Below are 14241 nucleotides of genomic sequence, written 5' to 3'. Positions count from 1 at the left end.
CTTAATGCGACTCAAATTGAGTTAGGAAACAGTGCAACTTCCGAATAAGTTCATCCATGGACAGCAGTATTTGCATTGTCCTATGCTTATTTGCGTGAGGCAACCTAATGTAGGAATGTCCAGGATTTCCTGGATCTATTTGCAGGATCTCAGTGACATGAAAGGGACTGGTCACAGCATAGAGGAGAGGTGGGACACAAAGATAAATATACTTTCCAACAGATCAAAGCAGGGAGACTCCCGGGCAGCACTCTGCAAGCCCTTGTTCATTTAGGGAGGAGAGGAATTATAGCGTGAGAGCTTTGCACCGCAGCTACATTTCCCTCCTCCATTCTACTTTTGAATGGAGCACTGTCTCCGAAAGAGTTATGATAAGAGGCACGGTTTGGTTTGTATATTATGTATCCATGGTAAATACGGCAGGCAGCCTTTTACTACTGATAACGACTCTGCATTCATGTGCTTGGGGAAGTCCAAGAGCTGTGTTGTTCCCTGTTTTTGTTTTAACTTGGCCAGTGATCCAAATTGGGGGCAGTGAAGAGAGGAAGAAGGGAAGGCAGCGAGGAATCGAAGGGGTTGCCTCTATTGTCAATGAGAAGATAACTGGTAGCCTCCCCAGTGGAACGTATGCCAAGCCGTAATGACTTAGCTCTGCTTGAGCCAGCAAACACCAGCCGTGAACTTGGGAGTAAATATTCGTAAACAGATCTTCATTAGCCACAGAGAAAAATAGTGTGGGAGCCTGACTTTAAACCGAACTCTTGGGGCTAGATATTCAGAGAAGCTGTTTTCTCATGCTGTCCAGAGCACAAATTATGCTCGGGTCTTTTAAGCATAGATAGTGAGGATTTCTAATATTATTTGAATGTGGAGTTTCAGGGTCAGCATGCTATAATTTCGTATCTGTGACATGCATCTCATGGATAACATATTTCTCCTATGTTCTTTTATGAATACATATGACACTTTGTTTTTAATGGCCTGTGTTGTAAATCCTTTAACTTGTGTTTATGCAGGAGAACCTCCTGATTTTTTTTCCTGCCTCTCTTCTTTCTGGGGTGTATGTTGGAGACCCCCTGAGTTATAGTGTCTTTCTGTTTTGAGAAAAGCAAGAAAAGCACACGTGAAGGACTTTTTTTTTTCTGCTTTTCCTGTAACTAGTAAAAGTGAGAGAAAGGGAGATATTAATGTTAACTCCTCAAATACCATTTTTTTAAATAATTAGTGCTCTCATTAAAATTTGTGTTTCTGTATCAAGGGGCCAATTAGGAAAATCTGAGACGATTTGAAGGTATGTCATTTAAAATTAATATAGAAATTGTAAGTGATTTTCTCCTAGAGCTCTCATACAGAATCAGCTCTTGGTCATTTCACTGAAAGCACACAAGATGATCACAACTTTTTTTTTTTTTTTTTTTTTTTGTAATTGGTAGCTGACATAACATTTTCAAATTTTAGGTGAGCTCATAAAATCACCCAGGTCTTCATGCTGCAAACATTATTCTGTGTCTTAACATGTGTGTAGTCGTGGCTTTCAAAAATGGGAAAATAATAAAAAGAAAAGATAACCTGAGCTTTCAAGTCTGCAACTCTGCCTTCATTAATGCGAGCGGATGGACTGGGAAAAACTCTCACCTTTTGTAGACGGGCAGCATTTAATCCAAAATCAGACTGGAGTGGAGCAAGCACTTCTCTCTTTCTCCTAATTTTCTCTTTTGTGCTCAGTTAAGAAAAAAAAAGAAAAAAAATATATATACACACATATACACACATATAGATATAGATTCTTTAATTTGTCAATATCAGAATAGTATTTTGGGTCACACGTAACAGAAATAAAGCAGCCATGGCTAAATTGCTATTCATAGATTTCTTTTAATGGTTGAATGTTCCCAAGGGAAGCAGTTCCTCATAAATAAATAAATAAATAAATAAATAAATAAATAAATAGCTTTTAAATGTTATGTGTGGGCAAAATAAACATTCACAAAAATTCATTTTTAATTTAAAATACAGTTTAGGTCAAACACAGTACAAAATCAAATATTAGAAATTATGAAGGAAAGTAAACCATGCCAAGAATTTGTGGTTTAAAAAAAAGTTAGCCAGAAGTTACAGTTTATGGTTGTTTTCCAGCTATTCTAAAGAGTATTAGAGGCACACTGATCTCTTGCCGAAGTCTGGCAAATGACGTGCTTTATTAATAACTTATTGGTCAGTTTATTAAAATGTTGGATGGTGAAGAAACATGTTATCTGGTCCTAAAATGTATGTTATCAAAATTCATCTTCTTGTGTTTCTCCCTGTATTTGTATTTTAATTGAAACCTATCCTCTTCAGGGACACCTGGGTGGCTCAGTTGGTTGAGCGTCCGACTTTGGCTCGGGCCGTGATCTCACGGTTCGTGGGTTCGAGCCCTGTGTCAGGCTCTGTGCTGACATCTCAGAGCCTGGAGCCTGCTTTGGATACTGTGTCCCCCTCTCTCTCTGCTCCTCCTCCACTCACGCTCTTTCTCTCTCTCAAAAATAAATAAACATAAAAAGATTTTTAAAAAAGAAAAGAAAATCTATCATCTCCAACAGAGATAATCTGTTCGGCCGTAAGTCAAAATTCTCAGCTTAAGTATGTACAAAAAATAGGGGGGAAGGAAATGTTCATATAAAAATCATGAGAACTTACTACCTGACTGATTAAAAATACTTTCGGCCCCCTGCTTGACTTCCTTAAGGTCCACCCTGACTTCTTAGAGAGAGACTTAAATGGAGCCTGCTTTACTTGCCTGGAATATTTGCATAGGACTGCGCCCAGCTATGTGTGTTCCTAAGGCAGGTGGAAATGGTTCTTTTTCAAACTTATTACATAGGAGTGGGTATGCAAACCAGTTTGATAAACCTGAAACATGTCTAAATGGCATTTAAATTACATTAACACCTACTTGTACAGACACAGTTGAAAGGTCATGACCGACAAGTACCATCTTCACTGTAAATGTCTCATTTGCTGCTTTAAAACGGGAAGGCACCTTACTCCCTTGGTGCTGCTCAGTGGCTGTCGTGTTGCAAGTATTTCTGACACGTGAGTGTTTATTTAGTGAGAATCCATTGTTCTAAAATGGACTGAGAGGGAGATTTCATATGAATGCATTTTTATTGCCTTGTCCTCTCTTGGCTGTTCTTGATTCAGGGAACGGAAACCCGTAAAAAAGAAGCCCAAGATTTCTCAATCTCTCGGCCATTTTTTTTAAAGTGTGGAAAGTGCCTGTATTCGGGTTTTATAAAAACTGGTTTTGAAATCTCTGAAGAATTTGTTTAAAAAGTAGGTATACAGATTTTTTATTCCTGCAAGCAGAAAGAAGCACTGAGCTTTCGTTTTCATTCCTGACTAACTAGGCTAGGATTTCAGAGGTTTAGTATTCTAGCTACAGAAGATAAATTTACACATTGTTAAGATCGTTATACAAAGAAGATAAAGTAGAGAAATTAAGATTAAGTAGAGAAATACTTGTGAATAACAAAAGTCATTGTGACATTATCATGGAGTCTGTTGTGAATGGCTGTTTATAAATATAAGAGAAAGCAGTTAGGCCTTATGATCAAAAAGTCAACTTTAATTATAAATTAAAAAGGAGGGGTGCCTGGATGGCTCAGTCAGTTAAGCGTCCTACTTTGGCTCAGGTCATGATCTCACTGCTTGTGGGTTCGAGCTCCGTGTTGGGCTCTGTGCTGACAGCTCAGAGCCTGGAACCTGCTTCGGATCCCGTGTCTCCCCCTCTCTCTGCCCCTCCCCACTCACACTCTGTCTCACTCTCTCTCAAAAGTAGATAAACATTACAAAAATTAAAATAAAAAGAAACTAGCTGAGGTTTAGAACAAGACCTTATCAGAGTTTAAATGACTCCAAAGAAAATCCTATACACTCTTGGCACTTATAAGCAAAGAGCTTTACATATATTCAGTGCCTTAATAAACCCTTCTTGAAGTATGAAAAACAATTAGGCTACATTTTGTTGCATATTCAGATTTTCTTTCTGGGGGAGGGGACTGATATCTGAAATGCTATCTTCACTTCCAGTGTCCCATTCTTTGTGAAAGCCATTCAGTGAGTTGTGATTCATTAGTTGATTTGGCACAAATTTATTGAGCACCTGCTACGTGGCTGGTGCTGTTGCAGGTGCCAGGATTACAGCAAGGAACAAGGAAGAGGAGGGCTCCACTATTAAGAACTCCGAAAACATGGCAGCCCACTGGGAAAGATCTGTCTGTCAGGTGGCACATCATCACATTCACTCCTTTACTTGTTTAGGGCTTTAACCTGGAGCTCCACTTTCATATTTTACAGCTGGAAACTATGCCCGTGGATGCTACATAGGAACGATATAATTATAATGGCAGTAGGAATGGAAAAGAATGAATGTATCCACTTGATTTCAGAAATATGAAAAGGAAGGCTTGGTGATAGAACATTGAAAGGCTGGGAGTGAGACAGCAGTCAGATGGTGATGCTGTTAATCTCGGAAGTAGGAGAGCTACAGGGTGGGGGAAATGAGCTCACTTTTCACCCTGCTACGCCATCTACAGAGGAGTTACCAGAAGAGGAGTTTTCAGGAAATGTGGCAGGAAAGGGATAAAAGGGCCAAACAGTGAAAGAAATTCCATTTTGTGCCGGTGGGTTTCAGTTTTTTGTCCACTGGAGAGGTTGAAGCCAAGAAAGGATCATGGCCAATGGATGGCATGCTTAGAGTTCATATTTAAAAATAATGCTTGAATAGCCACGGGTAAGATGGAAGAAGGAAATACCAGATAAGAATTCTGGTATCCCTTTATTCCAAAAGAGATGATGGAGATCTGAACCAAAACTGTGGGGAGTAAGGGAGGAGAGAAATTGATGACACATTGAGGAGGATGTGTACAACCAACACCAATCTTTCCTCCTTTACATATCCGTACACTTTGATCATTTCTTATGGTACCTACCTACTTTTCGTCATTGTATTCTAATTTACTTTTGCTGGACTGTAACATCTTACAGGGTACGCATTATATTGTACTCATCTTGTATATCCTAATGGGTCGAAGCATAGTGCTTCACTTATCATAGATGCATTAAATGTCAATTGGTTTTACTTTTGTTACACAACTGCAGCAAAATTCATTGGAAACTGAATAATGTACGTCTGGACCAAACCTTTAGGGACATTTGTTTCTACTTCCCTACTTTACCAATGAAAAGGCAGGAACCAGAGAAGTTGACTCATTCCCCAGAGTCACACAGTCACTTGGTGGGACAGGTGGCACCCAGTGCTAGGTTGATTTACTCTTGGTCCAATGATCTTTATCTGAGGTGCTCACCATTACCCACACACCCTTGTGCTTCATGTCAGTCGTTCTCGCTGCATACTCCGAATCACTCGGCATTGGAACTGGAAGCTTCTTCAAAGATGTCTGGTCCCTATTTCGCATATGTCCATATTTCGCAGATGAGAAGTCAACTATGGGTCTGTGTGAGTTTGCTGGGGCTGCTATAACAAAGTGCTACAAATGAGACGGCTTCCAACAGAAATTTATTGTCACTCAATTCTGAAGACTAGAAGTCTGAGATCAAAGTGTTGGGAGGGTTGGTTCCTTCTGAGAGTGGTAAGGGAGAATCTGTTCCATGCCTTTCTCTTGGCTTCTGGTGGCTAAGCATCTGTTGGCTTGTAAATGGCATTCTCTCTGTGTACTTGCACATCATTTTCCTTCTGTTTGTGTATGTCCCTCCCTAAATTTCCCCCTTTTTAATGAAACTACAGTCAGATTAGGACCCACCCTCATGACCTCATTTTAACTTGACTATCTACAAAGACCCTATCTTTGTAGGTCACATTCACAGGTACTGAGAGAATTATAACCTCTTTTTTGGAGGGATACAAATCAACCTACAACAGGGGTCAAGTTAGCACTATTGGTTGGAGTGTGGGTAGAAGTAGAACCTAGATCTCCAGACCTCAATGTCACTGCTCCCCACTCTAGCCTCTTTCATCATATATCCCTCAATGGCAGTCAACCTTTAGCTTTTGAATGTTTGACATTACTTATTTCCTACAAATTCTTTAAAAGTCTTTGGAAATGTCTGTCAGCCTACAAATCCTCAAAGTTCAGATAGAGGCAGTATGCATTTATTTTGAAGGCTTGATTTTTAAATCAAGTATTAGACCAAATTTGATGAGGACTTGGGAATTTCCTGAAGACAGTTCCCGCACATCTGATGCCCAGGCTGGGTTGATATTCCTTGGACTATTGGTCAGGTCCCCGTTAGCACCCTGCGGTATTTCCTGACCAGCCCCAACAGTGATTGGGTAGAGCCAGTCAGATTCAGGCACTGGATCTTTTTCTTTCAAACCAGAAATGTGGCTTCAAAATGAGCTTTTTCCTACTCCACATCCATCTACTCCCAAAGTAAGACTGAAAACTAAGGTGGTTTTTTTTAGAGTCCTACATTATATGGCACTGCCTTCCTTTTTTCTCAATGGTCAAACAAAATGTAGTCACATCAAAAAGGAAACTCTCCAGGCAGAGCTGTCTTGTTTTCAACTAGCACAAAATAAAGGTTGTGGGAAAAGAAAGCCATTAGGTATCCCTCCTTTAAAGCAGCTCAGCCTATACCTTTCTCTGTGCCTTCTGACAATTTTTCTTTCTTCTTGGCTTAGATGAAAGGATGGGAGAAGTAAAGTTGAGGTCAAGTAAAAGGGAGTTTGGGGAAAGCTAAAGGAACATTTGTAATCATTCAGCAGTGGTAGGTAAGTGGAATTTCCAAAGAGGAACTGTGCACTTCATCTAGATAGTCTCCGTATTCCTATTTTACATCATCTGCCCCAAATCTAGTTCTTTTTTTTTTTCCTCTCAAAGCAGGTTGGCAGCTGTCATCCTCCCACACTCACAGAAACAAACAAACAAACAAAAAAACTCTTGTTACCATTTTCAGGCTTTTCTGAGTAGCCCCTTGGGAATATCTTTCTTTCGCTGCTATTATAATTTTAATTTTTTTTAGCAAGCTGGATTTGGAAACAAGAAGCAATTACTAAAGAAGGCATTTCACCAGGGCCATGGGGGCATGGTTTTAATTTCTGTGCCCATGAGTGGGCTAATTGAAAATTCATTTGGCTGTTTGCATAATCAGCATGAGTGGTCAGTGGCCAGTTGCACCTGGAAACTCAGTTAACAGTGATAATTCCATCTTGGGCCAGTAGATAGTGCCTTTATGATTCTATTCTACCCTCCTTTAATTTATCATCACCACCCAGACCATTTACTAAGTTTTATGGATGCTGGTCAAGTTTGCCACATAGAATTTTTGAATCTGAATTCTGTCTTGCAAGATTTCCACATTTTTCCTATGAAACCACTATTTTGAAATAATGGTTTCATAAAATCTCTGTGAATCATACTTGAAGTATAAAAACAGAACTGGGGGCGCCTGGGTGGCGCAGTCGGTTAAGCGTCCGACTTCAGCCAGGTCACGATCTCGCGGTCCGTGAGTTCGAGCCCCGCGTCAGGCTCTGGGCTGATGGCTCAGAGCCTGGAGCGTTTCCAATTCTGTGTCTCCCTCTCTCTCTGCCCCTCCCCGTTCATGCTCTGTCTCTCTCTGTCCCAAAAATAAATAAACGTTGAAAAAAAAAATTTAAAAACAGAACTGAAGAAACAGAAAGAACTAAAAGAAACAGATTTATTATGGAATCAACAAATGTTGAAAGCTGATCAAATCACAAGAAGGGGAGCTGTCCCATTTTTGTTAGTTACTGTTGTATTTTACCTAAACTAATTGAGATTGAGCCTGAATTAATGAAATCTGGTTTATGGTCCAACTAAAAGAATAAAGATTCAAAGGATAATATTGGAGGTATTGTATCTAATGCTTAGGTACTAATATAATAGGTAATAATTACCATCTATTACAAAGAAAAAAATTTTAAATAAAATGCTTCTGATAGCACCAGGTAAAGATTCCAGCTTTCACTTTAGCACATGACCATCTGTAGTTGGCTTAACTCTAGCCGCTACTGAGTGCCAGCCTATAAAGTCCATTTCTGTAAAAATCAAAATAGAAAAAAGATCTTTATATATTTATATATATTAATTTTATATGTTATATATACATATATATACACCCTGCATATATATATATGTATATGTTACATATATATGTGTGTGTGTGTATATGTGTGTGTATATATATGTATACGTGTGTGTGTGTATATATATGTATGTATATATGTATACACACACACACACACACACACACACACACACACACACACATATATACATACACCCTGCAACCCCAGAGCTGTGTGTTTTGTGAATTATACAGCAAATGGTATGTCTGCTCATATGTGAAGTAGCAACTGGCTTAAACATAAAGTTTAGCTCTAACAAGGTCTCCTGGTAGGCAAGACCAGATCTTAGTGCCATTGTGATTCTTGTCTCCCCTAGTTCCTGTAAACAGTAGGTTCATTTGTATGAGAGAGAAAGAATCTAGCTTATGCCACACTGCTCGCTCACCTTCTCTCCATGAATTTCGTTTGCGATCTCCGTGAGTCATTATGGCATCATTACAATTCTAGCATGATATGCTATTCGTTGAAAGATGTCAATGTTTTGCGGAACAGAGACACTACAGTTCAAAAACTGTGAGCGGGCAAATCAATGCCATGATTAACTGATATTAACGGACACCCTGAAGATTTAAAATGCTTGCTCTCTGTTTCAAGGAAGCAGCCGAGAAGAAAATGCCTAGCAGGGGTTAAAACCAGATGCCTGCACTGCAGCCTATTTCTGTCAACACTCCGTTCAGGAAATAAACATTTATGCTTTCTGAAATGAAAGTGTATTTTTGAAGACTAGCCGTCAGATATTTTTTGCCCTTCACACTTTCAAATGCTTAGCCTTTTCTGAAAGTTGACCGCAAAGTGCATCAGTTTGCCAGGCTAAAAAAAAAAAGTGCTTGACAAGTGCCCATGGCACCACTGCCATCCTCCGAAGTTTCTAGTAGAAGAAAGCAAGAGGGCTGGCACAGAACATACTTTCTTCAAGCCTATTACTTCAGGGGTACCTGCCTCTTGAGAAGCTTTTCAATCCTTCCAAGTGATGTTATTCCCAACTGTCATCTGGTTTATTTGGAGCACACTGTATTGCAGATAAACATGCTATTTAACTGCGGGTCAAGGTAGAGAGTCATTCTGCTAGCAAAATGCCTGAGATACATTAAATGGCACTGACTCCGGGACAGAGATGAAGAGAGATCCCAGTTGTCAGCGATAGGCATGGAATGGGCCGGAGCCAGGGAGGAAAAAAAAAAAAAAAAATGCACCATGGTATCAGTGTGTTTTAAAAAGCTGTAATATGGCTGAACATTTAAAACTATAAGCTGTCACACACCAAAGATTAAGATCCCAGGACGCACAAAACACGAGGTTCACACAACACGACTGCAAAGCATATTTTATTTCACTTGGGAGAGAGGTTTCTCTCCAAAGGTATCTGAATCCTATAGGTGATGAGAACCTCTAATTTGTAGCCCAGTAGCCATAAAACACCACTAAATGCCGGGTGAAGGTGCACACAAGTAATTATCATTGGGACACAAGCGTGTGTGTGCCAAGAGCAGTAAGAGTGTGTTTTTAAAAAATTCCTTAAACTCAGTTTAGTTAGATCTTGGACATTTAGGTTTTGATACTTTGCTCAGGTCCACTGGTAAAAATGTTATCCAGATATGCTTATATATGTAATGTGTCTTAAGCTAGCACTCCTAAGGGGTAGTAGAAGAACTTTGTGGAATTAAAAGCTAATGTCTGTGATGTATGCAGCCTCCCTAGTGAGCAGGTGAGCACGATAATCTCATAACACAGCCGTTTCACTGCCACGCAGGCATCTGGGCAAAAGCGACCTTTGCAACAGCTTCCAGATTGCAGAAGTGTGGTAGGAAAGGGTTAAAAGTGTTGCGATTCAGTTATTTCTAGAGCAAGAAGGGATAAAAGTCCGGACTTTTATTTATCCTCTGTAAAGCATGGATTGTCCTTTTTCCTACCGTTTTGCAAAATTACACCTCCTTTAATCAGCTGAAATAGATTTGAGGATATCAGGCAAGCAAACTTGTCAAACCTATATTCATCATCACCTCCTCTCTCACCAAAAAATAAATAAATAAATAAAATGAGAGAGATCATCTTTTCCTTTACCCTTTTTCTTCTTTTTATTTCATCAAGAAGTGAAAGAAAAAAGTTAAGTTTACAGGAAAGATACACGCACACGTACACACACAGAGCCATCGACAGAGAGCAAACAAATTGCAGGGTTCACTTTAAAAAATGAAATTTTATTGTTTTTTGCTTAATTAAACCCCAAAGAAATGTGTGAAACGTTGTTATGGCTGAAAATTGTTAATTTGTAAATCACAGGGACAAAAGGGCCCCTGTGCAACTTTAAAGTTTCCGTGCACGTAAATGTCGATAGCGTGCCTTCTCCATCATCAGCACTAAATTCACATTGATGCCTCTTTTCTTCTCCGTATTGATCCTTCCATGAGAACGTAGATTTGTATCTGTTAATTAATGCGTCCTGAAACAGCGTTTGTATTAATCAGGCAGATAAGAAAAATTGGATGCCTGCATCCTCCTGACAACCGTAAAAGTGCTGGCCCTGATAAAATCGTGGATGGACCTCAATAAAAAAGTTCCTCCTTCCACTCAATAAACTAATCATCCTGCTTTTAATTATTCGGCAGAAAGATGTGTGGAGATTGGAGAATGTGTAAATCTATTTACTAACAGCAGTGTCGGGAGGGAGAATAGGGCTGTCACAGGAAGGTGCTGCAGGCTACGCGCTCTGTCCGTCTGCCGCTGCAGAAAAACTGCTGCTTGAGAGCCTGAAAAGGAACAAGAAAACTAAGGCAAAGGGAGAACAGCCATCCCTTTTGGCTCGTAACTTTCTGGATGAGCATTTATTTCTTCGTCTATTTCATGTACAAAAGAAATCGTACTATTCCCTTTTCTTGAGCGAGATATTTGGATTTGCATTGCATGTTTTTTTTTCCTGGAGGGGGAACAGAAAAAAGAGCACTAGTGTTTGTTGTCAGTGTAACATTCTTAAGATCAGAAGCAAATGGAGCCTAACCTACTCAGGCGAGGCCATTATTTTACTCTTTTGACTGTTTGAAATGTTACCGATTGTTGTATCTTTATAGGAATTTATTTTTAATAAATGTGTTAATTATGCTGACCAAAACAAAAGGCACGGAAAAAGAGAAAAAAAGATTGACACAGCCAGCTCAAAAGAAGCTCTGTCACGTAATGTGTAAACAGCTTGATAAACAATGAAAGAAATGCTTTTTACACACGTCTGAAGACCATCCTTGACAAAAGCTGGACTAATCCTTCTTGATGATCTTATTAAATACTTCTAGTTAACGGTGCCAAATGGCAAACCACTGGTTTTCACCAACAGGCCAGGAAATCACTTTCTTTTCCTTATTGTGCAGTAGTTTCTTATATCACACGGGACATGAACAATTTGATACGAATAAAAAATGGAACAACAGTGATGAGCATAAGCAGGAGCCTAAGTAGACTGGGCGGCAGTGGGTATTTATGAGGAAAAAATAGATTTCATAAGTTGCATTATTACAATTTTCTCCTGTAGAATTATTGGTGGCAAGATCTTAAATCATAGTCCTGTGTCCTCAAAAACCACAGAGGTGGTCGATCACTCTTGGAATTCCTGGGCATAATTTTGGAAATGAAAGTGAAGATTTAAGAAATATTTCTTTTTTTTAGGACTCTTGGAAAAAGTAGGTGGCTGATCATCAGGTATCACCATGCCTTCCTTTTATTTTTATTTATTTACTTATTATTTATTTTGAAAGGGCCTTAGTTTAGAATCCAGATCTAGTCCCTCTGAGATCTAAATAGACATTTTAACTCCTAACTAGGTTTAAAGGCACAACTTCTGCTTTCCCTATTGAACCACATTTTCTTTTAAAATTTGTTTGCATGTTTTCTTAAGCTCAGAAGGAACTTGAAGCATGTGTGTGTGTTGTGTGTGAATGCAGACCAGATTGTTACTGAAGAACTAAAGCAGTCATATAGGTAGTTCGATAGTTAAGAAAAAAGTAATATTTGATATGGCTGCATTTATTGAACCTATGTTATACATTAGTATTTTGCTGGGTTTTATATTGTATTTCCCAAAAATAAAAATTGAGGTGCAGGTGAATTGTCTTGCTCATGGCGAAAGACACAGTAGCTGAGTGGGTCCAATATTTAAATTCAGGATCTGGCTCTGCCTATATGCTATCCATGGAACCCCATTGCTTCCACAGTTAACTTTTTAAATAACTGGATCCTAATAAGAATAAACTCTGCCTTTTTGATTTGGTGAGGAGGCCAGGCTGCTAAGTATAAGTAGTCTTCTCTCTCTCTCTCTCTCTTTCTCTCTCTCTCTCTCTTTCTCTCTCTCTCTCTCTCTCTCTCTTTCTCTCTCTTCCTTTTTAAAGAATGTTTTCTTTTTTCTTTTTTCTTTCCTTTTTTAAGTTTATTTGTTTTGAAAGAAGAAGAGTGACTGTGGTAGCAGGGGAGGGCCAGAGAGGGAGAGAGAGAATCCCAAGCAGGCTCCACACTGTCAGTGTAGATCCCGATATGGGGCTCAAGCTCAAGAATGTGAGATTGTAACCTCAGCCAAAATCAATAGTCAGATGCTCACCTGAGACACCCAGGCTCCCCTTCGACTCTCTTTTATACCAATAATCACCATTTTAAGAGGACTTCATGCTAAATATCCGTGGGTGCAGAATATCAAATTAAGAAGTCTCTTTCAGGTATCAGAACACCCATTATTCACTGAACGTCTGACTATTAGAGAGAAATGTTTCCAAATTGCACTCTACAGTGTGAGTCTAAACGTTTGTTTTCCTTTATTTTGGGATTCTTTTTTTTTAACTTTTATGTTGTTTATCAGTAGTAGTTTTTAGAGATGAAGTAGATGAAAATCTGACTTCCTATAAGACATTTATAAAAACTCCAGCCAGAAATTGAGTATATTTAAAGACTACGTATTATTTTCTCCTGAAATGAAAGAAACAAAACTGCTTTTATGTTCCAGTCTCCTCAGCTGTGTCCATAAAACTTATAAAAAGCACCAACAAGTTGAACTGGTTTGTGACTTTTACTCTGCCATTTGCAAAATGATCAGGGAAAAATGTAAGAGCATCTAATCAAAGCTCAGCATAATTTTGAGCACCGATGCAGAAGCCACTACCATATGAAACTAATGTTGCATTATGAAATTATGGCTTTAAAGTAACTTGATCTGCCCATCTTCCCATGCAGGCTTCTCCACGCTGTCCCTGGCGGACCAGATGAGCCTTCTGCAGAGTGCTTGGATGGAAATTTTGATCCTTGGTGTCGTATACCGATCTCTTTCATTTGAGGATGAACTTGTCTATGCAGATGATTATATAATGGATGAAGACCAGTCCAAATTAGCAGGCCTTCTTGACCTAAATAATGCTATCCTGCAGCTGGTAAAGAAATACAAGAGCATGAAGCTGGAGAAAGAAGAATTTGTCACCCTCAAAGCGATAGCTCTTGCTAATTCAGGTTGGCATATTGACATAGTCATTGTTACATTTTTTTAATATTTCAGTTTTACCCTTCCCTCAACTTCTTCAGGGAGTTGCTAAACCCAGTTGTAAATTCTGTATGAGACAGCAAAATTATAGTCATTACAGCTTTCTAGTGAAAAGTTAGATACAGGAGAAATCAACTTGAATTATTTTTAGTATATTTACTTACTAAAAGCAGTGAAACTTTTGGCACCTAATGCATTTCCTAACTGGTAGTGTAAATGGCCACTCTCAGGACAAAATTACCTCTATCGTCTTGTAGGCACAAGTGAAAATACCTATGAATTATGGATACACAGAAACCTTTTCTCCCCCTCAAAAATGCACATTTTGCAATTGGAAAAACATATTTGGTGTTGTTTTTAGCTTTGGTTATCAAAGAATCCTCTGTTTTCTTGTATTCTGGAGTTCTCTAGAAACCTAATTCTGCTGGAGTATTTCTCTGAAAGGTACCACCTATGCAGTAAGGGTTAAGAATTATGGGAATAAATGGTCTTTACATTTGAACTGAAATGTACTGAAATAGCAACCTCTGATAAGTAAAAATCGTTGCTGCTTTGTTGTTTTTCCCTTTGTGCCTCTCCTAAT

At 38.9% G+C, this 14241-nt stretch overlaps 1 protein-coding gene across 13 annotated transcripts in view; it reads left to right on the top strand.

The window, feature by feature from the left end:
• The window catches only part of ESRRG (estrogen related receptor gamma), a 633554-nt gene that overhangs the window by 605986 nt on the left and 13327 nt on the right, over positions 1–14241 (top strand). For all 13 annotated transcript variants that reach the window (XM_040460922.1, XM_040460918.1, XM_040460923.1 and 10 more), the window contains one exon: positions 13358–13627. In XM_040460922.1, coding sequence (XP_040316856.1) covers positions 13358–13627 — 270 coding nt within the window. The remainder of the gene's footprint in view (positions 1–13357; positions 13628–14241) is intronic.

The sequence above is a fragment of the Herpailurus yagouaroundi genome, unplaced genomic scaffold (assembly GCF_014898765.1).
Source record: "Herpailurus yagouaroundi ecotype Mexico unplaced genomic scaffold, PumYag 253, whole genome shotgun sequence".
NCBI classification, from domain to species: Eukaryota; Metazoa; Chordata; class Mammalia; order Carnivora; family Felidae; genus Herpailurus; species Herpailurus yagouaroundi.
The sequence above is the reverse complement of the archived record's forward strand: the minus strand, read 5'-3'. Positions and strand labels throughout refer to the sequence as shown.